The sequence below is a fragment of the Alligator mississippiensis genome, chromosome 7 (genome assembly GCF_030867095.1).
Source record: "Alligator mississippiensis isolate rAllMis1 chromosome 7, rAllMis1, whole genome shotgun sequence".
NCBI lineage: Eukaryota > Metazoa > Chordata > Crocodylia > Alligatoridae > Alligator > Alligator mississippiensis.
Window position 1 is genome coordinate 63,209,420 of NC_081830.1, and position 27,904 is coordinate 63,237,323.

At 38.8% G+C, this 27,904-nt stretch overlaps 1 protein-coding gene across 16 annotated transcripts in view; it reads left to right on the plus strand.

Moving 5' to 3' along the window:
- The window catches only part of MBNL1 (muscleblind like splicing regulator 1), a 210,398-nt gene extending 183,376 nt beyond the window's left edge, over positions 1-27,022 (plus strand). For 8 of the 16 annotated variants that reach the window (XM_059731046.1, XM_014602824.3, XM_006268574.4 and 5 more), the window contains 7 exons: positions 2,463-2,720; positions 3,870-3,923; positions 4,803-4,956; positions 14,714-14,749; positions 15,454-15,548; positions 19,762-19,836; positions 23,439-26,888. In XM_059731046.1, coding sequence (XP_059587029.1) covers positions 2,463-2,720; positions 3,870-3,923; positions 4,803-4,956; positions 14,714-14,749; positions 15,454-15,548; positions 19,762-19,818 — 654 coding nt within the window. In that variant the 3' untranslated portion in view covers positions 19,819-19,836; positions 23,439-26,888. Of the gene's footprint in view, positions 1-2,462; positions 2,721-3,869; positions 3,924-4,802; positions 4,957-14,713; positions 14,750-15,453; positions 15,549-19,761; positions 19,837-23,438 lie in introns of all 16 variants that reach the window. The other 8 variants (XM_014602813.3, XM_014602821.3, XM_014602814.3 and 5 more) reach the window with 5 other exon arrangements.
- The last annotated feature ends 882 nt before the right edge of the window (positions 27,023-27,904 follow it).

Here is a 27,904-nt window from a genome sequence, read left to right on the forward strand (position 1 = left end):
TCAAAGTTGTACCAGTGAAAAAAGTATTGATTTATTTATATGCAAAATGTACTGTCCATTGGTAAAGTCAGGATTAAATGCAAAGAAGCCAACAAAAGGCATAAATTCCCCTAGTTCAACAGTGATTTAAGTTCATATTTACCTAGCCAAACAGTATCACCCATTTTTAGACAACTCTAGCCACCTCTTTTTGGCATAGCATACCAGAGGCTTGTAACCCAACTTCTGATGGTACATCCTGAAAAGTAAACCAGACCCAGAGTCTATAATGAGTTTAATACATCAGTCTCAAAGCATTATTAAAATAGCCTAAATGACAAATAGATGACAATCCTGGAGTGATGCTGGCATGCAACATCAATTTTTGTAGATGAAATAGAATGCTGCTTTTAAAAGTGCTGAAATGCTCCTTCAGATAGAACATCTAACTTTAGCCTGTATCCCTTAATTTGCTGGCTTCGCAAAGGATGATATTAGTTACAGGATAAAGTATCCATTCACTTTTCTGCTAACTTGTGAGGAAATCAGAAAAGACAAAAAACATTTAGGTTTGCAGATCTGTAAGAGTAGCAGACCATGTATCATACTTCCTGACACATTCTCATCAAGCTGCATATCAAATATATGACAAATTATGGCATGCCCCTTGGCAAAAATTAACATATTGTAAAACAGTAGTTTTAGATAAACAGGAAAGTATGAGAAATTCTTCTGACTTTGGTTAAAACCTGTTGTATTCAAAATGGTTAAAATGACTAGCAGCCTTACAGTTGTTACAGCTCACTTTAAGTCACCAGTGTTATTTGGACAGTTCTCTTGGCTTTCAAACACACTGAATTTCCATCCCTTCTCTTTCGTAAATGTTCCATCCAAATTGTATGCTTCCTTGTGAAGCTTTCTGTTTCGTGGGGAGCTGAGCTGAAGAAACATAAAGTGCGTTTCTCTTTAGTTCTCTCCACTTCTACAGTGTGAGTGTAGGCTATATTGTAGGGAACAGGACCTTGCTTTTTGATGCTTCTTGCGGAAATATTAGTGCTCCAAATGCCTTTACATTTAAAAGGAAATACCATCTATTTCTTGCGGGGAAATGGGGTTGTGTGAATTTACTTGCTTTATTTTCTAAAGTCTTTTGGAAGTAGTATGTAAAACTTATTGCTTTGATTGATTTTGGTCATGATTTGCAATGAACTGCAGTTAAAACTACAGGTTGAAAAGTGCCCAACATCTTGGTACGTTAGATATGAGGAATTACCTGCGTAAAGAAGTCTCTGTACTTATTGGGGGCGCTAAATTCAGTGGGAATTTTTTTAGGTTCTGAAGGTCCATGGAATTCTTCATATTTGCAGCAACTAGTGAATTGAGTAGTTCCTTTGGATCAAAAAGAAATCTGGATTCTTTAAATATTCCTTAAATAGTGTGTTTTAGTTGTGCGACGCAAGTATACATATATCTTCAATATAGTTTGGTTGTATTTTTCCCTTCAAAATACTCTACCTACTCATAATCTTAGAGAAAGATAAAAAGGGGTTAGTTGAAAAAAATCTGTACAAATGATCTACCATGACAGAGGTTTAGAAAAAACAGGCTCTTTAATTGCATGTTTAGGATTGCCCTCTTGTGGTAGAAAGAGGGAACAGCTGAGTGTCTTATAAAGGGCTCTTACTGATGCTTGTGGCTGAGGTACCTCCACATAGATACATTCAATGATAAAGGTAATAGCATGTAGTTGCTTTGAAGTTTAAAATGTAGCTTGTAGAACTGACGTCAGGGAATTAGGGTAGTCATCTTGTTACAGACTTAATTGGTTTATTAAGCTCTCATTAGAAATGTGTTTTTTAATGAAAGACAGGACAATCAGTTTTAACCTCTTCTTAGTTTTAATTGCTTCTTCAAAACAATTATACACATATGTATTGTTGCAACTTATAGTCAATAGCTGAAACCAGTGGGTTTAGACTCTGTGATCCTGATTCCCCTTACACTAATACTCTTGTACATCGCACTGGGCGTGTCTACACATATGCTTTAATGCGCAGTAGCCTAGTCTACTGAGCATTAAAGTGGCGCATAAAAAAATTGTGCTAATATGCCAGTGCGCAGTAGAATAGGCTGTTCCTCATTTAGTGTTATCTAAAAAGTGTGTGCTTGTGCTACCACACATTAGTGCAGCCTAATGTGCATTTATTTAGTACCTCGTATTGGAGGTACTAAATTTAGTGTGCATTAGTAAAAGCACATTAAAAAGGGACCCTTAAAGTGAGTAGAAACCGCCAAACTTCAAGGCTCCTTTTTGTAGTCCTTCTCTGGCACTGTAAATGGGCCTTAGGGTCTTTAAGGATCAGGCCCAATTTTTCTGAAATGTTTACCTGATAATGCTAACAGTGTCTTACGATTGCCTGTCCCAAACCAACAGTGTAAGTGTTACCAAGCCAAATTAACATTTAAAAAAAATAACATTGCAGGTATGTCGAGAGTATCAGCGTGGCAATTGTAACAGAGGAGAAAATGATTGCCGGTTTGCTCATCCTGCCGACAGTGCAATGATCGATACCAATGACAACACAGTTACTGTCTGTATGGATTATATCAAAGGGAGATGCTCACGGGAAAAGTGCAAATACTTTCACCCTCCTGCACATCTGCAAGCCAAGATCAAGGCTGCCCAGTACCAGGTCAACCAAGCTGCAGCTGCCCAAGCAGCAGCAACTGCAGCTGCCATGGTGAGTCCAGAAACCCTACTTTAAAATTTAACATGTTGAGGACAGAAAGTGATTATTTTTTTATTAACTATTCTTGCTGAAGATATGTTTGTTCAGGTATCCCAGTCGCTATAATGAGCTTTCACAGCATGTGATACCAGATCTGCTCTTAAGTAGTTTCAGGCTATTGAAATATTTTACTAATTTTGGCTGCTGATGTATACAGTATGTATATATACACATATATGTGTACATGTGTGTGTACATATATATAGTCTAAATCTGTTTCTGTTTGTACATGTATATTTATATCTATCTAGATAGATATAAACGTGTGTGTATATGTTACCTTTTTTTAAATCTATCCACCTATATTATTGCTAATAATATTTCTAGTTTTACATGAAACTTAATTTGGTCCTCTTTTTTAATATTTGTATAGTATTTTGCACTGTGGGCAATGTGCTTCAAAATGCCTTAATAGTAAGGTCTGGAACTACTTAGGAGCAGGTTTTCAAGCAACTTCTTATTATGGTATAATAAATAATTGCACAACTGGGAATGCTTGAACATGACAATTACATGGAGTAGGAACTGCAGTACATTTGAAGGTATTAGACACAAATACATGCAGGCTATTTGCTCAGATGTATTCTTAAGGTAAATTTTTAATGTGATCGAATAGCTGATTTTAACAGGTCCATTTTTGTTACTTGCTTAGCCGTTAACGTCCTATATTTACATAGCTACATGATTTGACCATTAAAATACTACTTCATGTAAAACATTGTTTTGTGATATCCATAGTAGAGTATAATAAACATGAGAGAGGCCTTTTTCTGTGTTTATGGATACTTGAGCAAAAATACAGAAGGCAGACTCTCCTTCTCTCTCCTTTCACTCTTTTTTTCTGTTAGAGTATCTTGTTTGTAATTAACTACATAGAGGTTGTATCCTCACAATAACAACTCAGTAGTGCCTTTATTGTGCATGCTTAGTCTTGTTATTCGTTGTATATGGCATTCCGATGATTTGTTTTTTATTTGTTTTTTCTCACCTACCCAAAAATGCACTGCTGCCCCCATGATGCACCTCTGCTTGCTGTTTATGTTAATGCGCTTGAACCCCACTGGCCCATTGCCATCATGTGCTCGCTGCCTGCTAATTAAGACTCAGTCGGCTGTCAAATCACTGAAGCGACCCCTCGAGGCAACCTTTGACCTGGTACTATGACCTTTCACCTTTTAGCTTGGCATGTAGCTTTATTGTAGATACAAGTTTTTATTAATTTGTATAAGTAAATATTCCTTTTTCAGTTTTAAAGTATTTAAATACAATGGAAAACTGAGTGTGGTTTCCTGGTACAATGAAAAGGAAAGACGGTCATATACATATAAATGTATGTGCCAAATGCAAGTTGTTAAAAGCGCAGCAGCCCACATTCAGTTTAACCAGCTTGTAGAATGTTCTAAATGAAGTACTGAGGACATTAAAATTGTATTTATTACTGTATATTTATGGATCTGTTTGGTTGGCATGGCTTAGTGATATCCTTATGTAGATTTAACATTTGTAATGCAATGTTAAAGTACCAGCATGCTGTGGTACATTTTTGCATGTCTAGTTAGACTTTGGGAAATGTGGGTATAATTTTTAATATTATCTTACCTGTTTCATTCACTCTGTAAGATTATTAACATTGCTTTTATTTGTCAATCCTCATGGAGCTAGCAGTGCAGCTTTTTTATTTTTTTTTTTCCACTATTGTTGCTTCTTACTGAAAACATGAAGCGTTTTAAAATGAAATACTTTGGCAAATTATTATAATCTAGAGCTCCAACAAGTTTACCTGAACTACTGTATTGTTAGGCTAAAGTAGTGCTTCTTTTTAAAGCTTTTACCTTGCCTTTTTATTTGGTAGTTAAGTCTGCTTTGCTGCTTGCTTGCTCATGGATAAACATGGTGCTGCCTGATTTGTTTTTTTGGCCTTCTACTGATTTTTCTTTTTCCTTTTTTACCCCTTCCTCCCTGTCTCCTTCTCCCCTTCCCTCTCCCCCTCCTTTTCCTCCCCTGGACTTTGTTTTATACTCATCTGCTATTCAGGGAATTCCTCAAGCTGTACTTCCCCCATTACCAAAGAGGCCTGCGCTTGAAAAAACCAATGGTGCCACCGCAGTCTTTAATACTGGTATTTTCCAGTACCAACAAGCTCTTGCCAACATGCAGTTACAACAGCATACAGCCTTCCTCCCTCCGGGTAAGCATTTCTTTGGATTTTTTTTGTATAATTAAGTGTGCCAGAAAAATAAGTATTACAACAAATGTGTAAAGGTGTCTGTCTGGATAGTCACTGATACATGTATAGGTACTGTGAGGTGAGGTAAGGTAGTCTAGTAGCGTTGCTTGGTGAGTGGGGTATCTAACTGTTAGGATGCTGCTCCTATGAATGCTTCTCTTGGAAGCTGGGCGGGTGTTTTCCAATCTAATAAGAAAATCAGTAGCTTGGACACATATGTGCTATCATTTCAAAATGGAATTTGAAATCTGCTCTCTTTTTTCTCTTTTCCCTAATTAATACCTTATTACACATCTGTTAAGCTGTGCTGTATGTTTATTTTTTGCTGTAAGACCCTTTTGCCTTAATTTACTTGGGAACAGATCTCCAGAGAGATTTTCTCAACGGTTTGGTTTTTTTTTGGTGATCAGAAACTACAGAGTTGAGTCTTAGCTCTAAACTAATAATGAAACACATTTCAAAGAATGAACCTGAAAAAAGTCAGTCCTACACCTAGTTGGTTTCAGTGTACGAAAGATAGAGAGCTACTTGCCTTCAGTCAAGCATGCTGAAGTGATATGATAAAAAAAATGGTATAGTTATTATAGAGCCCACATCTGCATTTAGTACTTACCCAAACGTGTCACTAAAGTGAGACTTTGGTATAAATAAAGACTACAGGATTTGGTTTATATTTTTCTCCTATCAACCTCTTCAAAAAAATATATATCCAGGTTGTTTGATACAATAAAGATTTCTTTCAGAATATTCATATGTCAACACACCTGAGAAAGGTGGTTTATATGCATAAATTTTAAATTAAAATGACTTAGTCATTTTTTTTATAATACACACACAAAAAACTAGGAGATGACTCATTTATTATATCTTTTCTGCTCATAGAACTCATGACAATCTGTAATTAATTAGTGAATCATGTAAATATATAATGCAGACATCATCTAAGCATATATAATACCAGATTATCACATATTACAGAAATTTGTGGGAATTGATTATCAGAACAGAAAAACTGGTTCCTAAAGAAACGTTGGCATGTGTTCCAGTTATCACTATGATTCATGTTAGCCACTTAATTTGAAGTGGTATGATCTAAAACTACAGATCATAAAAACTACATATCTACATCTAGTTTGCATTTGAAGGTATTAGACATGAATGCATTTCCTTCTGTGCCTGATATCACTACTCTCAAGGATATTTTGCTGCTAAGTGAAGCCTACCCCTTAAACCAGAAGTAGTGTTGCTACATCTGCACAGTACATGTGGGCTAAGAATCTTGGAGACAAGCTAATGGGCAATATCACTGAGCAGCGAACCTGCGTAAAAAACTAAGGCCACCTATACACATGCAGTGAAGCTGCTATGACATGCTGTAATTACAGTGATTAATTGAGTCTGCTGAAATATAGTAATTACTGTGCTCCAGCTGACACCAGCATCTCAGGTATTAGTGACTGCACACTGAAAAACGGGAGCAGGATGCTGAACAAGCTTTAGTTCAAGCACCCCAACTGCCGTTTTTCAGCGCAAGGGCACTGATTCGCAAGATGCTCTGGGCGCCTTAATTAAAGTGCTTCTCCCTTCCCTCCGCACACCCAGCATGTGTATAAATCCCTTATGTGTAGTTACCCTGCCACCAGCATAGGAAACAGCCTGTGCTGAAGTGCTTGAAGTCACTGCTACTGAGCACAGTAAATTCAGCATGTGGATAGGCCTTTATTGAGGCCAGACCCATGTTGAAGTCCATGTGAGTGCTGCCTATTATGACATCATGGCTTATTCAGATATCACTGAGTACATCTACATGTGCGCTTTACTGCAGAGTAGATTAATTCGTTCCACAGTACAGTGTCCCAGTCTACATGTGAGCTGGTTTTAGGGTGCAGTAAACTATTTAACTTTGCTGTAGCATAGTACTATCAGGGACTATCATCTTACACCAAAGTACTTTACTGTGCTGAGACGCATGTGTAGACAGTGACCAGAGGTGTAAATTGGTAGCCAGTGAGATTTTGGACACTGATGGGTTGCTTACGTGGAACATTGTAATACTGAGTACGGATACCCAAGCTAGTTCAGTACAGCTGAAATACAGCTGTATTAGCATGGGGTTCCATCCAAGCTAACTAGCCATGCCAAAAAATCCAGACTGCACATCATACCAGTGCAGTTGTGCTGGTTGTGGTACCTGAAGTTGCTTGTCAGATCTGGGCTGGGTATTTCTGGGCTGGGTTGACATTTTTTTACACTTACATTTTAAATTGTTCAATTCAAAACAATGGTTCATTTTAAAAAGTACTCTTGTTTTAGTTCATCAAAAGTAAGCTTTAAAAAACTAGAAAACATATTTTTTCCAATTTTTTTGGTTGACCAAAATTATAGAAAATTTCACTTGGGTTTACCTGGAATGGTTGTTTTTTCATAATTACCTGTAAACCAAAGAAATCAGTTATTCTGCTGGCTCCACTCCCAGCACAGTTGTAAAATATATTGAATTGAGTCTCTCAGGTACTCCAAATGGATTACATACAAGCCAAATACTTGCTTGTTTAAATTTGCTTAATCCAGGATCAAATCCACAGTTAGTGTGAACTGTTTTTCTGAACTGTTTGAAATATGAAAATTCTTTGGACTGTGAAATGGTTCAAAAACACCTTCCACTGATACAATCTTGTGCTCCCACTCTGCATCACTGGCCTTTAAATATCTCCCAAACACCACTGCTTTGGAGAACTGTTCCCAGAACTATGGAATGGGTGCCTAAAAGACACTGCAACTGAAATGGCTTAGAACAGCCCTAGTGTGGATATGGAGCAAAACTCCAACAATTCAGGACATAAGTCAGCATATCAGATATGGATGCACTACACAGTTTGGGCTAGATCTACAAAAGGATGTTTGTGTTTTAATCCCACTTGCCTATTTCTTTCTTTCTTTCTGTACCTAAGTAATCCTTAAACTTCAGTTTGTGCTAACCTTGTGGGTTTTTAAAATCCCTAGATACCTCAGTTTTGACAAACAAAACTCTCTGAGCACATAAAGGTTGTGTCAAGGCCCACCAGGAACCTCCTCAGTATTGACAGCAATGAGCAGTTAGGCAGTAGGCTGCCTATACACATGCTTGGGGTGGGGGAGTGCGTTTTCCTTACAGCGGTTCCCAGACAGCCACTTTAATTCAAATCAGTCACCGTCACATGTATTAAGCCTCTGCACATTTTAAAATGGCCACAGGATACTTTTTCTAAAGCTCATTCAATAAAGTTTAGATAAAGCACCCCCACAGCCATTTAAAAACCCACCAGGGCTTAATACACGTGATGGTGAGGCAATGTTGGATTGTTCTAATTAGCATATGAATGAGCATATGTATAGGCAGCCACAGTTTATTCCTAAACTCTGTTGGATCTTCCCTGTTCAGTTAATGCATCTTCTTTGTCCTCTTACCCTTAAGACTAAGTAAGAAGTGGTGAAAACGAAAACCTAACTCTAATTATTGATAAACCTAATGCCCAACAGGTGAAGTGTACAATAAGGTCCTAGCTGTTTGCCTGTCTGTCTTTCCTGGGAGGCAGCCTCAGAACCACACCTAAAAGACTGAGCTCCAGCAAAAACTACCAATTTGTACCTTAATTTGGGGTGGAAGGACTTTGTCTCTCTTGTTGCAGCTTTTCCACTTTGCACAGAATAATGAAAGAACTATTGGGATAGACGCAAAGAGAGTGTGACAGTAAATATAACTCTCTAGTCTAATGGTTACAGCCCTCAGCTGAGAGAATGGACCCCAATAACCATCTAAATCTAAGTAATTACTGCTACTAATTCGTTTATCCAGCAACTGCTTAATATAACATAAGTAATCATTTGTTAGAACAGAGACAGGAATCCAGGTCTGACTTCAGAATAATATGGCAAATTACGAGGCCTGTGCAAAGCAGCTAGTATTCGCTTCAGATTTGGCCAATTCGGGGGACAGTGATTTGATTTGGTGATTCAAATCGCTGTTCCGTATCAAATCAGCCGAATCTGATTTGGAGATTGGCCACCTCTGAATCGGCCCTATCCCCTGCCCACTCTCCCAGACCTGTCAGTGGCTGCCCTGCCCAGCCCCAGCTCCCAGCTCTTGGAAAAAAGAAGCCCGGCACTCATCGACTGCTGCCAGGCAGGGGTGTGATCTGCACTGTGCCCCGCTGCCCCATGCTGTGTGGGGGCCTCTGTAATGAGCCCCATCCCCTGCCCTCTCTCCTGGCCCATTCTCCCAGCTCTTAAAAAAAAACAGAAAGCCCCCACTCAACAGGTGCTGCCAGGCAGGGGGTGATCCTCACTTCCCCCTGCTGCCCCACACCATGTGGGGGGCCTGCCCATTCTTCCAGCCCCTGCCATGGCTGCCCCACCGGACCCCAGCTCTTGGCTCTTAAAAAAAAAAAAAGCTCCAAACTCACTGGTTCTTACCAGGTGGGGAGGACGGTCCTGGCTGCCCCCCACTGCCCCATGTTGCATGGGGGGGGCTCTGCTATAAGCCTCCAGAAGCTCTGAGGCCACTGCAGCAGCCAGTGAGTGCGGGGCTTTTTTTTTTTTAAGAGCCAGGAGCTGGGGCTAGACAGGGCAGCCATGGGGGAGGCTGGGAGAGTGGGCAGGGAATGGGGGCTTGTGGCAGAACCCCCCCCATGCAATGTGGGACAGTGGGGATTGTCTCCCTGCCTGGCAACAGCTGGTGAGTGTGGGACTTTTTTTAAAGACCCAGGAACTGGGGCTGGGCGGGGCAGCCATGGTGGGGGGCTGGGACAGCGGGCAGGGGTCAGAGGGCACTCAGTGGGGCTGCGGAGGCAGGCAGGGGATGGGGCCTGGAAGGGGTCCCCATGGTCCCCTCCCCTTCCTCCAGCCCCCCTTTCCCCTACTTCCACTTACCATTATGGAGTCCAGGTCCAGCTCCCTGCAGCAGCCAGTGGAGACTGCTTGAATCTCCGAAGCTCTCTGAATCTTTTCCAAATCAATTCAGAGAGCTTCGAATTGATTCGCACCTTTTATTCGGTCTCCCGATTTGATTTGGATTTGGAGATTCAGCTGCCAAATTGGGCCAAATCTCCTCTGAATCAAATCAGCACCCAAAGCTTCGCATAGCCCTACTAATTACCTCTCTATTGAATCTCTGGTTATACTATGTAAAGTGGAATAGCATCAGTGAAGGGGATTTAGTGCCCCTACCCAAAACCCAAAATAGCTTATAGTTTAGTGTGGCAGATAGCTTGATTTGATTTTTTTCATTAGAAGTTAAGAGTTGAAGTTGGACCCGCTCCTCCCCCCTCCCCCCATCCAGTGTGAATACTTTAATCACCGAATAAACAAGGACCTTCCTTCTCCTTCAGTCCTGTTATAGGGGAGAAAAATTACATTTACTGCCTAAAAGAAATGACAAAAACATATAAATGCTGGAGAGCAGTCAAGTCTACCTTTCTGTAGGCCTGAGGATAAGAGTACCTGAGTACCAAAGCTAGGCAGAGTATAAGATTTACCCTATCCTCAGTATTGCCTATTGACTTAGTTGATCCATTTCTTAAGCATCTAGCTCTCCACATACATTGACTGGGACTGTGGACTTTTCAATGGTGACCAAGCATCTAAAATTTAGATATTGCTACACTGAGCATTGGGAGACCCAAATCATTTTGTAGATCTTGCCTTTGTGCTTAAAGGGGTATCTTCTTATCATTTCAATTAGGAGTTCAGTTAGACATGTGAACATGATCTTAATTCAGTATATAAAGTGTTAATTTAGGACCCTGATTGAAGAAAAATTCAGATTTGAAAAGGTATTTAGGTATCTAAAGATGCAGATAGATACCCAGCAGGTTTTCAGAAGTGCTCAGCCATATAACTTCCAGTGAAATCCCACAAGTGTCCATGAGCTTCATTAGACATCTAAACACCTTGAAAATGTTGCACTTTCCTCAGTAGGAGAAAGTGCTTTGGGGACCATTTTTACTCCTGCACAAAACATCAGTGGGAAAAGGATCAAATGGTTTATTCAGGGCCTTGTTGCATGTTAATTTTAGGTGACTCCTAGAGCACTTAACCCCTGGATTGTCCACACATTAACACCTGATGCTAGTTTTATGCACTCCTTAGGCAATTTAGAGTTATGCCACTTCATCCTATGTTTCTCTCTGATCCGTGTTACCCAACTCACGTCACATTAATATGTGGTCACTCTAGCCTTCATGTTAGTGTGAACACCACCCCCCACCCTCCCCCCGGCCCAGATCAGGCCTACTACCCCACCCCCCAGCACCCCAGAGCCCTGCTCACTAACCCCCATACCCCCAGCCCCCCACTTACTTCTGGCTGCCTGCATTGTCTGTCCCAGAGGTGCAGGCAAGGAAGTATTAACCTGCCTGCCCAGCCACTGCTCCCGCCACCACCGCTGCTGCTGCTCTCTGGCCCAGGCTCAGTGCACTCTGGTCCAGGCTCAGGTGGTTGTGGGCACCAGGAAGGCAGGTCAGCCCTTACCTGCCTGTATCCCTGGGACAGGGATAAGTGAGGGAGGAGGGCAGAAGGGGGGGCCCTGGGACAAGGGAGGGACAGGGTACCCCCTGGGGCAGCAGGGACATCAGGGAGTCTGGTTTGGGTGGGGGGGCAAGGATTCTTTCCTTTCAGTCCTCCAGGCCCTTGCTGGTCTGAACGTGCTGACTGCTCCAAACTCAAGCTAGCATTAGCACTGATCAACATTTGAGCAGCTCACAGAGTAATGTAAAACAAGGCCCTCAGATTGAAGCACTCACTCATGTTATCTATTGATAACCTGGTCGCTGTAGTGCTTTGTGGATTTAATTGAATAAATAAACTGGGTGAAATAGCACAGCAAGACTAGTAGATATATAAATGTTGAGGACAAGGAGCTGTTTAACATTCCAGTGCAAACATAGTATTCATCAAAATTACCATATTCTGCAATGGAATTAATTTTGTTATGAAATTACAATCAATTAAAATAGCACATGCTTTAAATCAAATGCTGAAAGGCTAAGGAATGTCTGAATAAGGAAGTTCACTGTTTGGACAGTCTTATTAGTGAATTAAAGCACTTGAAGTCAAAATGAATATTAAGGACATAGAGAAATGATTATTTATTATTGGTAAGAGGGTCCTACAGCATTATGTATTCATATTCACAAGTTATTGCACCATAGCTAGTATTTTCATTGCTGCCTTCTGTTCATTTGCTGCAATTCCCTTTCAAACTGTGTGTACTGGTTATAATGTTAATGGAGATGACGCAAAACTAAAATTTAAGCTAACTCAATCTTGATATTTCACAGAGTCATTACAAAAACCTAGCTGTCATTTTGGCATGTAGGTACAATAAACTATGTAAAAACATAATAAATAGGGAAGCTGTATGAGGGCACAGTGTGCTCTAGCCACATCTCTGCCATCTCAGTGACATCATTGAGGTTGTATGGCTGTAACTCAGAGCACTGTCACACTGGTTAGCCGATAGTTTGTACTTTGGGGCCAATTTTTGCTCCATGTATGCATGTATTCTCACAACTAGTCCCACTGTCTTCAGTGGCAATTAACAGGTGATGACACAAGAAGGATGTGGCCATAATATTAAATATCCTTCCTTTAAACCATCCTTCATGAATATTTTCATTCTGTTTTGTTACATAGCAGAATTAATTATTCCATTTTTCCCCACAGCTTTAAACATGTCTTCTTATAGCGAAAGGCAATAACTTTCATGTCCTGCCTAGCATAAATTACTGATTTTTTTTCCCACTAATGGCATTTGGGATTGTGAAAATCACTGTAACATGACATACAATTCTGTATACCACTTAACAAGAGCTAAGAAAATAACATGCCATGCTATTCAAACACAACAGTTTCTCTTTGTTATTGCCATATTGCATCAAGGAAACAGCATAGCAGTAGCTCCCACTGACTCTGTCTTTCAGAGAATTTCTGTGTCTACCTCCATTATGAGCTCTCTGTTCAACACTTCATGATTCATTTATTTTTATTCATATCAGGGTAACAATAACATTTATTTAAATTAATTTAGATAAAATTTATCTAAATTGTATCTAAATGTATCTGACTGTAAATAAGGCTAGTCATGAAAAAATAAAGGAGAAAGTCTTTTTAAAAACATTGATGTGATGAAATATGAAAAAAATGACTTTATAAACTAAAGTTTAATTTTAAAATCTTCCTTTAGGAAACAAAAGATTGGCAAGTACAAAATTCACAATGTGGAACAAAAGCATTTTGCTAAGTAAATAAGTGGGATTGCCCAGTTACTGAAATTTGCAGACTGGAAACTGTGCGCGCCTAAAAATGAAGTACTCCTATTGGCACTGTGTTCTCTTTGAAGATTTCATCTGATTTGATCCCTAGTATTCTTATTTGTATTAAGGAGAGTGACAGGCTAGTCATCTAAGTACTGCTGACATTCTATCTCAGCCAAAGGGTTCATCCTTCCAACAAATTACAGGCAGTTAAAGTGTATCCTACAGGAAGAAATAATGGCAATCAGGCAGCCTCACATTTTTCTGGGGACTTTATGGAAGGTCTATAGTTGTTATACTCTTTTTAAATTTCACAATAAGTAAACAAACCTGCCAAAAATCTGAGTTGAAAGTCAGCACTTCATTTTCAGTTCACCCCACAATATATAAATGCTGGTCACAAAATCTCTACTTGTCCTGACACTTAGGCAATACCAAAACACCTAGGAGCAACAGGGATTGGTGGTATTAAAGACCCAGAACTAGCCGTGAACAGTCAGATCACCTCTCCTCACAGAAAAATCCACCTAACATGGTCATGGGGAGAAATATCCCAAAGGATCCAAATTTACCCAAGAAATCCTTCCCTCCCCCACCATCAAAGAATTGGCCTGCCAGGAACCTGGTGGGTCTTCAGGGGTTAAAGGCACGAGTGCCACTATGGCCACTGGCGAACTACTTCCTTGGGCCACAAGTACTCCTGAGACCCTTGGGAAAAAAAACAAGAACACACCCTCCGGCTATATTACATTATGGCCAGACTCAGAGAAGAACTAAGGGTCCTTTGCGTCTGGTCCCATTTTCACACTGCAGTCTCCACTTTCTCCTTTAATATGCTCACTGACTCTTAGAGCAAACTCAGGGCAAACTGTGTGCTGAGGACCCCTTCTGGATGCAGATCAGAGAGCAAGGGCTAAACTAATTCCTCCCTTTTGTTCTTAACTATCCTGTATATCCCAATATAACTGCAGTGCTAGGATCATCCTGAATTTCTGAAAATGAATTTATTGTATGGAGACAATACATTAAAGTACTTCCTTTACTCTGAAAATACACATATAGCTAAAAAAAAGTTCTTTTGCAGAAAGGAAAAATAAATCAGTCACATAAATCAGAATTTTAAAATAAGTCTAAGGAAAGCTTTCCTAATAATAGTAAAAAGACAAATAATGCTAGAGAAAAGTAAAGGCAAGCTAACTATACCAGCACACAGTTCACTTAGCTTTCTTCCCCTCACTTAAGACTAGTTCTAATTGATCACTGTGCTATCGTATGATTTGATTGTGCTGACAGTTACATGCCACTGTTCCCATAATAACAACTTTTCTTCTTTGTTCAATGAAATTTGCTAATTACACGTGTGATGGGTTGTTTTAATTCTTTTCCCTTTTCAAATCCACCTTCCTGTTGCAATGCATGATGGGCAGGCTCAATATTGTGCATGACACCCGCTACAAGTGTTGGTAGGTGCCAGCTTTGTTTCTTGATTATCTTAAACCTGTGGTGCAGCTCACGGACCCTCAAAATCCACTGCTAGGTTTTAACTGATAGTTGTTGTGCCAGTCCATCTTCCCCAACTCCCTGCACTAACACCTGTCAATTAAATGCAATCATTTTATTTAATTGACACGGACACATAGATGTTGTTTACTATGTATAGTAGCTTTCTGAATTGCTTGGTGGATTTTGATTGGACTATGAGTTCCAGTGTTCAGAAACTATCTTATGTTAAGTAACATATTGTATCTTACTATTGTATTTAAGCAATATGTTTTCCTTTAAACTGATTAATTGTAGCTTGTATTAAATACTTGGGGTGGATTTTTTTACTTTTTATTCAGATGTAAGTCATAAATGTAAGGGCATTTTAAAATTCTTGTTTTGACTTTGTATTGAAATGGGTAAGCTTGTTTGTATTGATTTTCTTGATTTGATGGTAACAAGCATTTTCCCCTTTTTTCTCTTTCATTTCCCTCCCCACCCCGCCCCTGGAATGTTGTCCTGCTTTTGCACTGTGATTGCATGTCACTCGCTGGCAATGATGTCTCGTCACATGGCTTCTTGCTGTGATAAATACCATGCTCAATTATTCTACCACATGTTGCCATGGTTCCCATACTGCTACACTCTTCTGTATGTTTGCTTTATATGATTTTCCTTCCGAAAGTTCCCATGGTGCACGGTGCTACGCCAGCCACTGTGTCTGCAGCAACAACATCTGCCACAAGTGTTCCCTTCGCTGCAACAGCCACAGCCAACCAGGTTTGCTAATTTACAGCTTTGTTCCTTAAAAACAACTTGAAATTGGTGCTTTTAATGAGCATGGGGGTTTTGATTTTACCTCTTGTTGGCCTACACATTCTCTCTAAGATCTGCAGCCTAGCTTATTAAGCCTTTATCCATGCTCAAATGGTGCTGCAGCTCCATTTCTGATGCTAAAAATATCTGACATGAGATTTTCTGATTCAGTCTTAACTTATAGGCCATGCTGCTTATTTCTGCTCTCGCATATTTAAAAAGTCAGAGACGATACACAAGAAAGCTTTTTTTTCTGTGTACACAAAGCCTCCATTTCCTTTCACATTCCAATCAAAGCCAATGGAAGCTGGGTGCAGAGGGATTGCAGGATCAGGATTTTAGTAGTCTGAACATGTTCTGACTCTCTTCAGCTCTTCCAAGAGCAAAACAAAAACATTGTGATTGGGCCACACAGGAACATGCTCGCAAACCTTTGTTCAAATTCGTGAATTAGGGAAAGACCTGATGAGTTTTACCATGGACAAACTTTAACTAATGCAGTGTCCATTAAAAACCTAATCAGATATTTTCTAGGCAGCTACCATGAATATTGCCATAGCTGGGTATAAAATAGGAACAGGAATTGTGTTTAACCCCCATCCCTTCCGACTGATGCTTCATCTACATTGTTCTTAGTTAGATTACCAGAAACTCAAATTTGTTTTTATTCTTATACTTCAGAATGTAAAAGACTAAAAGCATCCCAGAGACCAGTGCACAACTCCTTTATTCAAATGTATCCTGACATGAATTTTACATGTTTGTACTAGGCCTTTAGAATTATTGCCTGTTATTACTGGGTGCATCTACTTGTGCAATTAATGTCCCTTAATTTTCTTTGCAGAAAATTCAGGCACATTAAACTACACCCCTGCACATAAGTTAAAGTGTGCCCGTTGGAAGCACATTTGCTCCAAATGGAAGCAGTTAACTCCAGTACCGCTCCTGCCCTGCCCCACTTCAGCAACCAGGAGGAGCCCCAGGCTACCCCAGGTGCCAAGCTATGGGTGGCAGGGGGTGCAGGGGCTGGTCCCAATTCCCACATGGCCAGAAGAGATGTCCTGGCAGCTAAGACTGCTGTATCCCAGCCACATGGAGATCAGCAGCCAGGATTGCTGCAGGACCTGGTCTCCACGTGGCTAGGAGAGCTGTCCTAGCAGCTGGGACTGCTGCATCCCAGCCATGTGGAAATTAGGTCAACCCAGCCACATGGAGATTGGGTCGCACAGCAATCCCAACTGGCGATCGCCATCTGTCTGGGACAGCTCTCCTGGGTCCCGATCCCCACGTGGCAGGGAGACAGCTGCCCCTGTAGCCAGCACAGCTCCCCACTGCATGGGGGCTTAGGCAGGTAGCAGTGTGCCCCTGCTGCCTGAGCTGACTAGGAGCAAATTGCTCCTGGCGAGTGTCTACACATGTGCTACTGTGCAGTAGCTAATGTGCCATTAATCTAGTACCTATATTTCCTGGAACTAGCAAATGGTGCATTAGCCTAATTTACTGCACACACGTAGACAGTGACACTTTACTGCTCATTAGATTAATGAGCAGCAAAGCATCTCATGTGGACACACCCACTGTACAGAAAATGTGGGACCAAATGCTGGGCAGCTAGGGCTCTACATGAATTCAGTGGGAGTCCTATATATTCCTTTTGTTCAGCAACAAAATTCTGTATGCTATTTTGCAATTTCAGTTGATTGCCGGGGTCATTAAATGACGGTATAGAAGGACTGGCTTTAAAAAGTACCTGCTTTTGATGCAAGTCTGCTCCAGTCATTATGCCAACTTGGAGGTTTCAAAATCCTACCATAAAAGCCAAACAAGTCTGCAGGTGCAATCAGATCCAGATGCATAAGTAAAAATACACCTGCAAGCAACTGTTCTTATGATTCTGCAGCTGCAGTTAATTGCACCTGTAAAATTGGATGCTGTTTTTAGAAATCCTGAGCCCATTCCTGTGAAGTACCAAAGCTCTTCCATCAGGGTGCTGTGTGCTACCTACTGCAGTGCAACCTATAGGGTGGAATGTATTTAGTATCTTTCAGGGCTAGACCCAGAGCCTTGCTATCAGCCTTGAGCATTTTGTGCATTAATATTTGATGCCAAGCCAACTATAAATCCTTTGGTGGTATATACAGTAACTAGGTTCTCAAAAACATCATGCCTGAGAATTGCATCAGTGCAGTAATTTATAACAATCTATCTTAAAGTCCCAGAAAAAGATTAGGCATTTTAACCAAATACTGTTTAGTTTCCACAGCCGTTGGGTGCAGTTTCCAATATTTATGAGCAAATAACAGTTTGTTCTAGTGAAAAATATTGCAATTGAGGGACTAAGTCTTTTGAAAATTTGGACCAGAAAAGGAATTAAAGTCCCAGAAACCTCATTTACAAGAACAATTACCTATGTGTACGTATCAGTTAAGTAAATAACAATCAGAAATATCTAAACAGTATGAGTAATTTCATTCACAATTCAAGTAACCTTAAGTCATTTGAGTTGTGTACCCAGCATACGTCCAGAAAATTCCTAGAATAAACAAAGCCACAGAAAAAAAAATAGATTTCTTAAAGCCACAGAAAAAAAATAGATTTCTTAAATGCCTTTTCTATGTCTAAGCTGCTATGCATTCACCCAGATAGATAATGGGGAAACTTGCTGTTGTAGAATCTGACCATTTCATGCCTGTTCTCCCTGGACCCCTCATAACACACTTCAGTAAAGTATTGCAGCCAAACCTCAATATATACATATATGGCAATATATGTATATAATTTTTAAGCAATGCTGAAATGATTTAATGCCACACGTGCAATGTGCATGCATGCATAAGGTCTTAAGATCTGGCCCTTCATCTTCATTGACTGGTGTTGAAGGTCCTTGGTATGTTTTGACAGCACTATCCCTGATGCTTCTACACAGTTGGGTGCAACATCTTCTCCTGCAGCAGTAGAAAAAATGGTATGAAAAGCTTCATTATGCTTGGAGCACATTTCTGGGCTATTTGGCAATGCTGTAAAATTATATGAAAAGTAAAGCAAGGATGTAAGGGCTGGAAAGATCCACCACTAAAACATTCTGCTTAGTGATTAGTTAAGGAAAAAAACTCCACCCTTCCTTTCTTCTGTGGGACTATGTATCTGATAAACTGAGAGGGGATATTATCTTTTCAAGTTCCACAGCTCTTTACAACATCTAAGTCAGGATTATGACATAGTGCTGGACCTGGTTTTCTGGACATAAGTGCATCTGTTCTCTGCCTCAGTCTGACTCCCTGCCTCTTGTTGCGGTGCGGGTTTAATACTGCTCGTTTAACATCTGTAGTTCACTTTGAACAGTCTTGTTTCCCTCATTAAGGTCTCTATCCTGCAAGGCCTGTGTATGTGCACTCCCATTGACTTTAATTTATGTTAAACCTTGGAAGGCCTGCAGGATTGGACTCCAGGAAAGAGCTGTCTAACTTGTGTCTTGATTTGCTGTTTGTGCTCTTTGTAATTGTTATATTGCCAGTTTCATTTTTAAAGCTCATCTTATGGAAAACACACTGTTGACTAATGGTCAGAGAGCTGTGTAGATGAGTCCTGTTTACAAAGGCCAACATTGTGAAAATGGATTGCTGATTTGGAGAATCTTTGTTTTTTCAGTGCCCAACTCAGAACCTACTTCCTGGTTTTCACAGGTGGCAAGAATACATGGCCTAGGTAATCTGTGAATTTGTACCACCTGTGAAAAAACAGATGCAAGGCATCTTGGTTTGGCACCTAAAGACTAATTTAGCAAACACTCCTCAAAATCTGGCTGTGGTGTTTGTTTCAAACGATTTAGTAAAATACCCAAATCATTGAACTTTGTGTAGGCCAACAAAAAGGGCTCCTTTCAATGACTGCACTGCATGAACTTCTGTAGATTTTAACTCCTCTTACTTTCTAAACAACCAATAATACTTATATACATCAGTCAAGTACTACCTACCACAATGTTTTTTTCAGTTTTAACTGGCTTTTGTAGCACTTCAGTTTACTGTAACGTATACTGTAGTTACAATGTAAAATCCACCACCTCACAGCTGATTGTTGCTTTTTCTGAACTACTGTAATGTTTGATAGTAAAATGCGTTTTCTCTTGGTTGACGTGTTGCACATATTATTCATTGTTTACATTTTTTACCTATAGATACCCATAATATCTGCCGAACATCTGACTAGCCACAAATATGTTACACAGATGTAGACATTTTGTCATCAAACAGTAAGTTTCTGATGTGTTGCTTTCACAGTTTTCATACTCTGTGTGTGTAGGCATAATTTGTCTTTTACTGAGACATATTGTTTTTAAAGGAAATTTTTTTTAAAAGTGTTGTAGAAGCTCTTTTGACATGGGTTTCTTTGATACTAACTTCTGCGTGATGGGGGCCATAGCGTTTATGTAGAATTGTTTTTTTTTGGTTTTTTGTTTTTTAAATAGCGGATTACAGAAACAGGACAAATATCAGTGATGTAAGTTGGTGGTTTCAGTCCAGTACCTCAGAGGCAGTATTGCCATATATTTGGTACTGATGGGCACTTTTGCTGGCACTGCCGGCAAAGAGGCCAGTGGTTAACTACCCTCCTTCCAGAAACATATGAGTCTAGTAGCCTGTGATTTATAAAACTGACAGACAATCCTGCATAGTGCTTGCACGGGTGAGGAGGTCTAGATCCCCAAGGACATAAACTCTGCACCTGCTGCCATGCCCATTCTGCTTGCCTGTTTGATGCTGAGGCAGAGGCTTTGTCCACAGTATAAGGATAGGTGACCTTGGGCAACCAGTGTGCCTGCAGACTTCCTGTGTCCCAGTGGTCTTACAGAGGATACAGAGCTCTTTTCCGTTGTCAGCAGGCATGCGATATAGCAAACTCATTTCCTTTGTATCTATTATCATCCCCTTACTGGACATAAAAGATACAGCAGTGATTAAGTTTAAATTAATGGCATTCATAATCTAAAGCACACAAAAGACCTTTTTGAGATGTAAGCCTGTCTCGTTAGAAGTGTCTGACTTTGAGACGGTGCCAGGTGTGTTCTAATTGCCGTGCTTTGTTAGCTTCCGGAAGCTTTGGGTCAACATCTGCTCACTCATTTTGGCAGGAGCAGGGAAGAGAAACCCAGTAAGCCCCATATATGCCAGTGAGTCAGCAGTAATTAGACTGTTTCTCCCTGCAGAATTTAAGCATCCATTGACAGGCTGAATCAGGTGGAGAATCCTGCCATCCCATTAGTTTGGGCTTATTTGTTTGATGCCTTCCACTGCCCTAAAAAGACAGCATAAGTTGGGGAAAAATAACTTGGGAGCCTTCCAGACTTAGTAGGGTGGGGATCACATCATACCAGTTTGGAGTGAAATCTTTTACAAATAAATAAATAAATCCAGAATCTATAAAACAAAAGGATTCTTTTAGGGGCTCCACTACTTCATATGTACCAGGGGTCAGCAGCATTTTTGGGCAGAGTACCAAAAACACCTATGACCTCAACTTGTAAGAAGTTGGCATGCCAGGGGCAGATGGTGGGGGAGCCACAAGGGGCCTGGTCCTTGTTGTGACACTGCAGCCCTGGCCCCTTCTCCACCATCCGCCCCGAGGCATTTGTGCCAAGCAAAATGCCTTCAAGTGCTATACTCTGGTACCCATGCCGGGGGTTGCCTACCTCTGATATATACCGTGGGCCATAAATAGGGCAACTGGCTATACTGAGGCTTTCTTGTGAAAAAGCTGTTTAATCACAAAATTTGCAAAATTCTGTAAATGAGAATGAGGGTTTAATTATTAGTCTAACTGAGCCCTGGATTCCTTGGAGCAGAGACTGCCAAATTATGGTAAGTTATGGGAGGTATTTTTGCGATATAGGCTACAGAAAAGTGAGAGGTCATGTGGAGAATGCAAGTTCAATTTACACTTGCATAGTTTGGGCTTGAACTACAGTCAGCTTCTCATAATTTAGCCTCTTTCCTTGCAGACAGGCTTTTAGTTGGTTTCACTTGTCTCTGTTTCTGAGATTTTTTTCCTGCATTTTCAATCATGAAATCTTAGTTTACACTTATGACATACGACCTCTCTGTTTTGGTTTAGCCTTATAGAATTTCTCATCCAACTATGATAGAATAACTTAATAGCTTCTGGAAGGAAATATATGCCTTCACTTCCACCTCTTTCTCCAGTACAGAGATACATCTACTCTTCAGGTTTAAGTGGAATATAACGTATTGTTTACTGTGTCCTCACAACTGCTTTCATTTATGGTCATACCCTACATATAAATAAATCATAGCTATGCGTGTTTCTGGATATCTGCTTGATTATTAGCTTTCTTCAGCAAAGAAAGAAATTTATTCATGACATTAGTTGATGTTTAAGCCCAAAATAAGAGAACAGATACTACTTATAAATCTTAACAGGGTTTATCACTGCATATATAGTCCAGTCATATTTTTTTTAAAAACTCGCTCTATGCTGTTTGGCTAAATATGAACCTATAATGAATTCTCCAGGTTAATTGGCAACTGTTGATCCTCCTGGATCATGGTGTGTGCATGAGGGCCACCCAGACCTTCAATGCATATGCCTGGGCAGGAATTTTTGGAGGAGTAGAGTCTGCCCAGACCTTCCATCCTCCCTTTAGGCCACTAAGACAGAATCCAAAGACCAGACTGAGTCCAGATGTTTGGTGCCTCCATGGCTGTAGTTGTATAAGTGTCTGGGAATTGAACCCAGGTCTCCTGTGTGGTAGACCCAGGTTAATTATAGAGTGCATAAAAGCTATTTCCAATTATGCCCTCCCCTTATTAATTTCCTCACTGCATTCTCTCTAAATCATATATATAATTAATTATTCCTCCCACAGACCATTGCCTCCTGCAATTTAGCATGTCATTTTTATTATCTACAGCTTTCCTATTTCTGTTGTTTTCTTAAAGAGATGATTTCACCATAGCCAAATACGTTATTTAACCCGACAGTGTGGTTATTTATTTGTTAAAATGGAATAATAATTTTCTTCTCATTTGTGGCCAGGGATATAATTTTCATAAGGATGTAAATGACTTTGCAGTCCAAATTCCATTTTCGAAGGGACTTAAGCACTCTGCTTCTCAGCATAATTAATTTGCCAAGTTGCAGCATGGCTTGTTGCTGTTTCTTGTTCTGAAGTTAGCACACACAGACCTAACCTGATGTACCCTGCTGAGCACTACCTAGCATTAAACAGACATACCCATACAGCCCAAATCCCAAAAGTATTTAGGCATGTTTCACATGTCTTATGAAATTAATTGGTGTTTACCAATTGCTGTCATTGAAGAGGATGTGGACTTTAGGTGTTTTTAAAATGTTACCCAAATTCTTGATGCCACCAAACTCAATATTACTGGCTGTATTTATGTCAGTGGTATCAAGCTATGGTCCTAAGTAAAACCCCAATAACTAATTAGTACTCTGTTAATCCTGAGGCTTTACTAGCTATAGGGGTGGTGAGGGCAAGGCAGGGAATATGGTTCAATCATGATGGATTTCTGTTTTCGTAAATAATTTAATCATTACGCAATAATGTCTATAAGACATATCTTTGTTATGAAGATATTATTTGGGAAATAGTACTGTTTATATTTGGTATACAAAACTCCATTGGCATAACTAGGGCAGAGTGACTGGGAAAACTGTTGGGGTACCCAGCCTCATCGCTATGCTGGTGCAAAAGTCCTTTTAATGTCGGTGACAGCTTCCCCTTGTGCTGAAACTGCAAGACTGTGCCCGTAAGATACTTAAAGGGAATAAATGAACATGCTAAATTTCTTTCCTTTCTTTTTCCTTTTCTAGATCATACTAAAGAGAAAAAGGACAGTGTGCTTGGGTAGAGGAAAGGACAAGATCATTAGCCATAATGTATATACCGTCAAGAAACACACCGAAACTCCCTCAGCAGTAAGACATCCACACATTGCATGTTAACAAGAAGAAACAAGAACTTGGAAATCCACTGCACACTGTTGCCTATATACTTTGTACATTGAATTGATATTTGTGCTGAGGTGATCTTATTGTCTAAAACTACAGCATTGTCTATCTTTTCTAGCACAGAAGTATGCATATATATATTTAGATATGCATATGTAGTCTATTTCCTACATAATCATGTAAGTCATCTTGAAAAGACAGACTATGATGTAACCATAAATCTATTATGTATTGGTACGTCTGTAGACCAAGATATAATTTTTTTAAAGTAAGTTTATTTCTTTCAAGGTTTACAAATAACAAAGGTGCACCTTGTATTTAAAATTGCCATTATAGATGAGAGCGTGCATGCACAGTAATTTTTGTTCAAGAGTAATATTTTTAATGTAATAGATTGTAAGAAGTGGTAAGAGAGGTATCTGACAGAGATGAATGTGCCAAGCAAAACCACAACTGTGTATATTTTAAAGCACATCAATGGCTTTAAGTACCATGTTGTAAAGGATTCTCATGAAGTGCCATAGACTGTACATCAAATTAGAGTATTATTTCTGCAGTGTTATTTTTCAGAGCCACATTTTTGCTTATTTTGTTAGTACTGATCAGTCAAAGGGCACCATTCTGTTTCAAAACCAAAGTTGTCTCAGAAATGGCCAATTCTACCTTACATAACAGTAGACAGCACAAGAAAGGTATTTTATCGATACAAATTAACTTAACACATACTGGACATATACACATATATAAACTATTTTAAGACATTGTAATGTAATATTTATGCATATTATACCATATAACACGATATACAAAAGGGAAAAGCCATTTCTGAGACACAATAACAAACGTTTGAGGAACTTATTTTGCTTCTATTTATAGCCTCTGTCAAAAGTCAAAAGACTATAAATGCTTTGCAAAGATGGGTCTCACTTTTGCTTAAATGCTTCATCAAAGTCACGCTTCAAAACGGTGACTCTAAACCAAGAAGAAAGAAGCACTGACATCAGCCGCATGACAAACCAAAATATGAAAAAAATGGAGATGTTAATTAGTGTAGAAATTGGGTGGGTTAAATACTTGGGTGAGTTTTATATGTGATTTTTTTTTTTGGTTCAGATTAACTGCTTATAGCCTTAGAAAGCCTTTACAAAATAAAATAAAAAAATAGATGTGCATTCAAGTTTTTAAGAATGGATTCATCCAAAGGAATTCCTTTTTGTGGTTTGGATGTTGCAGCTAGTAAAGGATATTTTTGCTCTGTTCAGCAAACTGCTGAAGTGGGGGCCAGGTCACTGGTAGTATAGTGTGGAGTGGAAGAAGTGAGAGTTCAGTTCTAGAACTTTCCATACTTCCAAGTTTACTGCAAGTTTTTATGCTTGAGAGAGATGCTTTCTAGTATAAGAATGATGTGTTGATTTTACTGATTGTACTGTACATCTATTAAAGCCTTAGATTATTACATTACGGGTTAAAACCCATACCAATGTAATTTCAATCGTGTTAAGAAAGTATAGGTGACTTCACATGTTATTGTAGTTACTTACATTATAGAATATTACTTATTTTTCTTGTTAAAAATGTAGTTTTTATTTCTTACATTTATTAGATTGTTTTCATTTTCTATTACCAGTTGAATACTGTTTCAGTTTATAGAATTTTGTTTTATTAGATTTTACTGATGACTTTTTCAAAATACAAAAAAAATAAATAAAAATGTAGGTTTTTTTCTTCATAACATACTCAGTTTTGAATTTACATGTAGTGTCATATGAGTATTCGTATTGTTAACTAAATGATTTATATTTTACTGATTTAATATTACAATGTAAGAATGTCAGTCATTGTTAGTTCTTGTCTAGTTTTCATTAAAAGAACAAAGATCTTTTATATGGATATCTTATAATTATATAATCATTGCTAAGTAAGAAGTTAAGTTGTTGCTATCGCAACAATCCTGGCAGACAATTGAGTAATATTTTGATGATTTATTTTGTTTGTAATTAGTTATTATAAGAAAATCTAGTTCCTAGATATTAGAATAAAATTTATTTTCTACTGTATCCATTTCAAATGTTAAAATATTGTTTAAATATTTTTTGAAATCCCTGAATATCAGGCCTTGTTATAAATAAGCTGCATAATCAATAGATCAAGGGACTTTTTGTTTTGATAATCCAAATACTCAAAGTTTACGTAACAAGAATTATAGCGCGTGTGCAAACTCTTGAGGGTTGATTATGCTGCAGTTTAGCATGTGGGAACGTATAGAGAGAAGGTTGACTTTTTGCACTTCTGTATATAGTCAAAAAAGAGAGAAACCTGTATAATAGTAAGATCTTATTTTGAATAAAAATGTCTATAATTACAAGGAGTTTTGTTAAGGCTAATAAAAATGACAGGCTGAACAAAATTGCTTGCAAAAGTGGCACAGAGTTAGCACTCCATACCCCTTCAAAAAGTTGCTTTGCTTTATGTGGACAGCTTGTAGTTTGCCAGGATTTTTTCAGCTGGAAAGATATGCCATCCTTCCAAGATCTCATGACTGACAAAAACTCCACTGGGTCAAATCTGCCTGAAAATCATTATTAAAAAAAAAAAAAAAAATATATATATATATATATATATATATATATATATATATATATTTAAAAAAAAAATTAAAAAGCAGGTACTTCAAACCATCAAGGTGAAATCATGGATCAAATATTCCGTACATTATTCAAAAACTACTGCATGTTTAAAGTATCAAAAAAGAACTATATTAAGAATATTATACTATTCAAACCAGTTTGACAATTTCAGTGGTTTATTGTTCACAAAAAAACCTTCAAAACAAATATTGACTTTCACAAAAAGAGTTAAATCATGAACAGGCAAACCAAACAGCACACCGTAGCTGTAGTTGTTATGTGATTATTTTTTATTGCTGTAGTGGTCCTGTTCTTTTAGCAGGTGAAAAAATAAACCTATCAGATTTTACCATTTTAATGGAAAGCACTCAAGAAACCATGTAATTTTATAAGCCAAAGCTGGAAAGAAAAAATGATTAGGCCATTATATTATCTGGCATCTCCAGTATTTATATTGAATAATTAATAACGTTGCACTTACTTGCAACCCTGCAACTTTCATCTGCTGAAAGGACAGATGTGCTTGGTTTTACTATTATGTAATCACAGACTTACTTTTTGCTTGTAGTTGCTCCAAATTATGTACTCTGTCCTGGGCTGCAATTTGTTTTTATGCTTATTTTATTATTACTGCTATAGTTGACCTTGCTGTATGGAAAAATAAAGTGAAATTGCCCTAATAAAACTTCTCTTTCTTAATTATATTTTTCTATTTCAGGTTAAAAATTACATTATTTTGTTTTTTGTGTGTGTTTTTAATGTATTCACACATGTTTGTGTCTGAGGGAAAATAATTTAATTGAAAAAGCTTTAACTGTCTGTATCGTTTTTGTTTTTCTTACGTACTTCATGTTAAATATACAATACATGCCATGAAACACAATTCTAGTCTATTATGTCCAGGTCAGGTATTAGCAGTCCTTTGCAGACGTATGTTGTGCATTACTGAAAATTAATTTCTCTGAGTTCCTAACCTTACTTACCATGTCATAGATTTTAAATTCCACAAGATAGCATTATGATTCTCGTCTTATTTCCTGCACAAGGTAAGCCTAGGAATATCATCCAATAATTTCTGTATGAATTTCGTAACTGCTTTTTGAGTTGTGGCCTATCATGAGACATCCTGACCTAAAGAATTCTAATGATGGAGAATCCACCACGTATTGGCAATGGTTATATAACTTGCCCCTTAAAAACTGGAACATTAATTATTCTGAATATACCTAGCTTCATTTTTCAACCTTTGGAACCTTCATTTGACATACAAGTCCCCATAATGTTCAATAAAGCTAAGTCCTAGCTCTGTAGATTGCAAACGCAGTCTTGCAATTTTTTTTCATACATGCAGAAAATATGATAAAAGTCATTAGTAGGAAAATACAGGGAAATGAAACCTGGAGAATGAGCTTTCAGTCTAATAGCCAAAACGCATGGATGTAGAACTCTTGTACTAAACTTCAAGGCCCAAATCTATGCCCCACAGAGGAACAAGACCCACATACTTGTCTCTATTCCATGTGTGTTCAAGCCAGGAAATTAGGCATCAAACATTGTTTCAAGGGGTCCTGAGCTCATTCCCCAGCACCACTCTCAGGTTATCTTAGCACTCAAATCCTCCAATAACCTTATTTATATGTTGTTTATCTGCCAGACTTGGGTATGTGTGAAACTGGAGAGTGTGTAGAGTCTGTTCTCAGC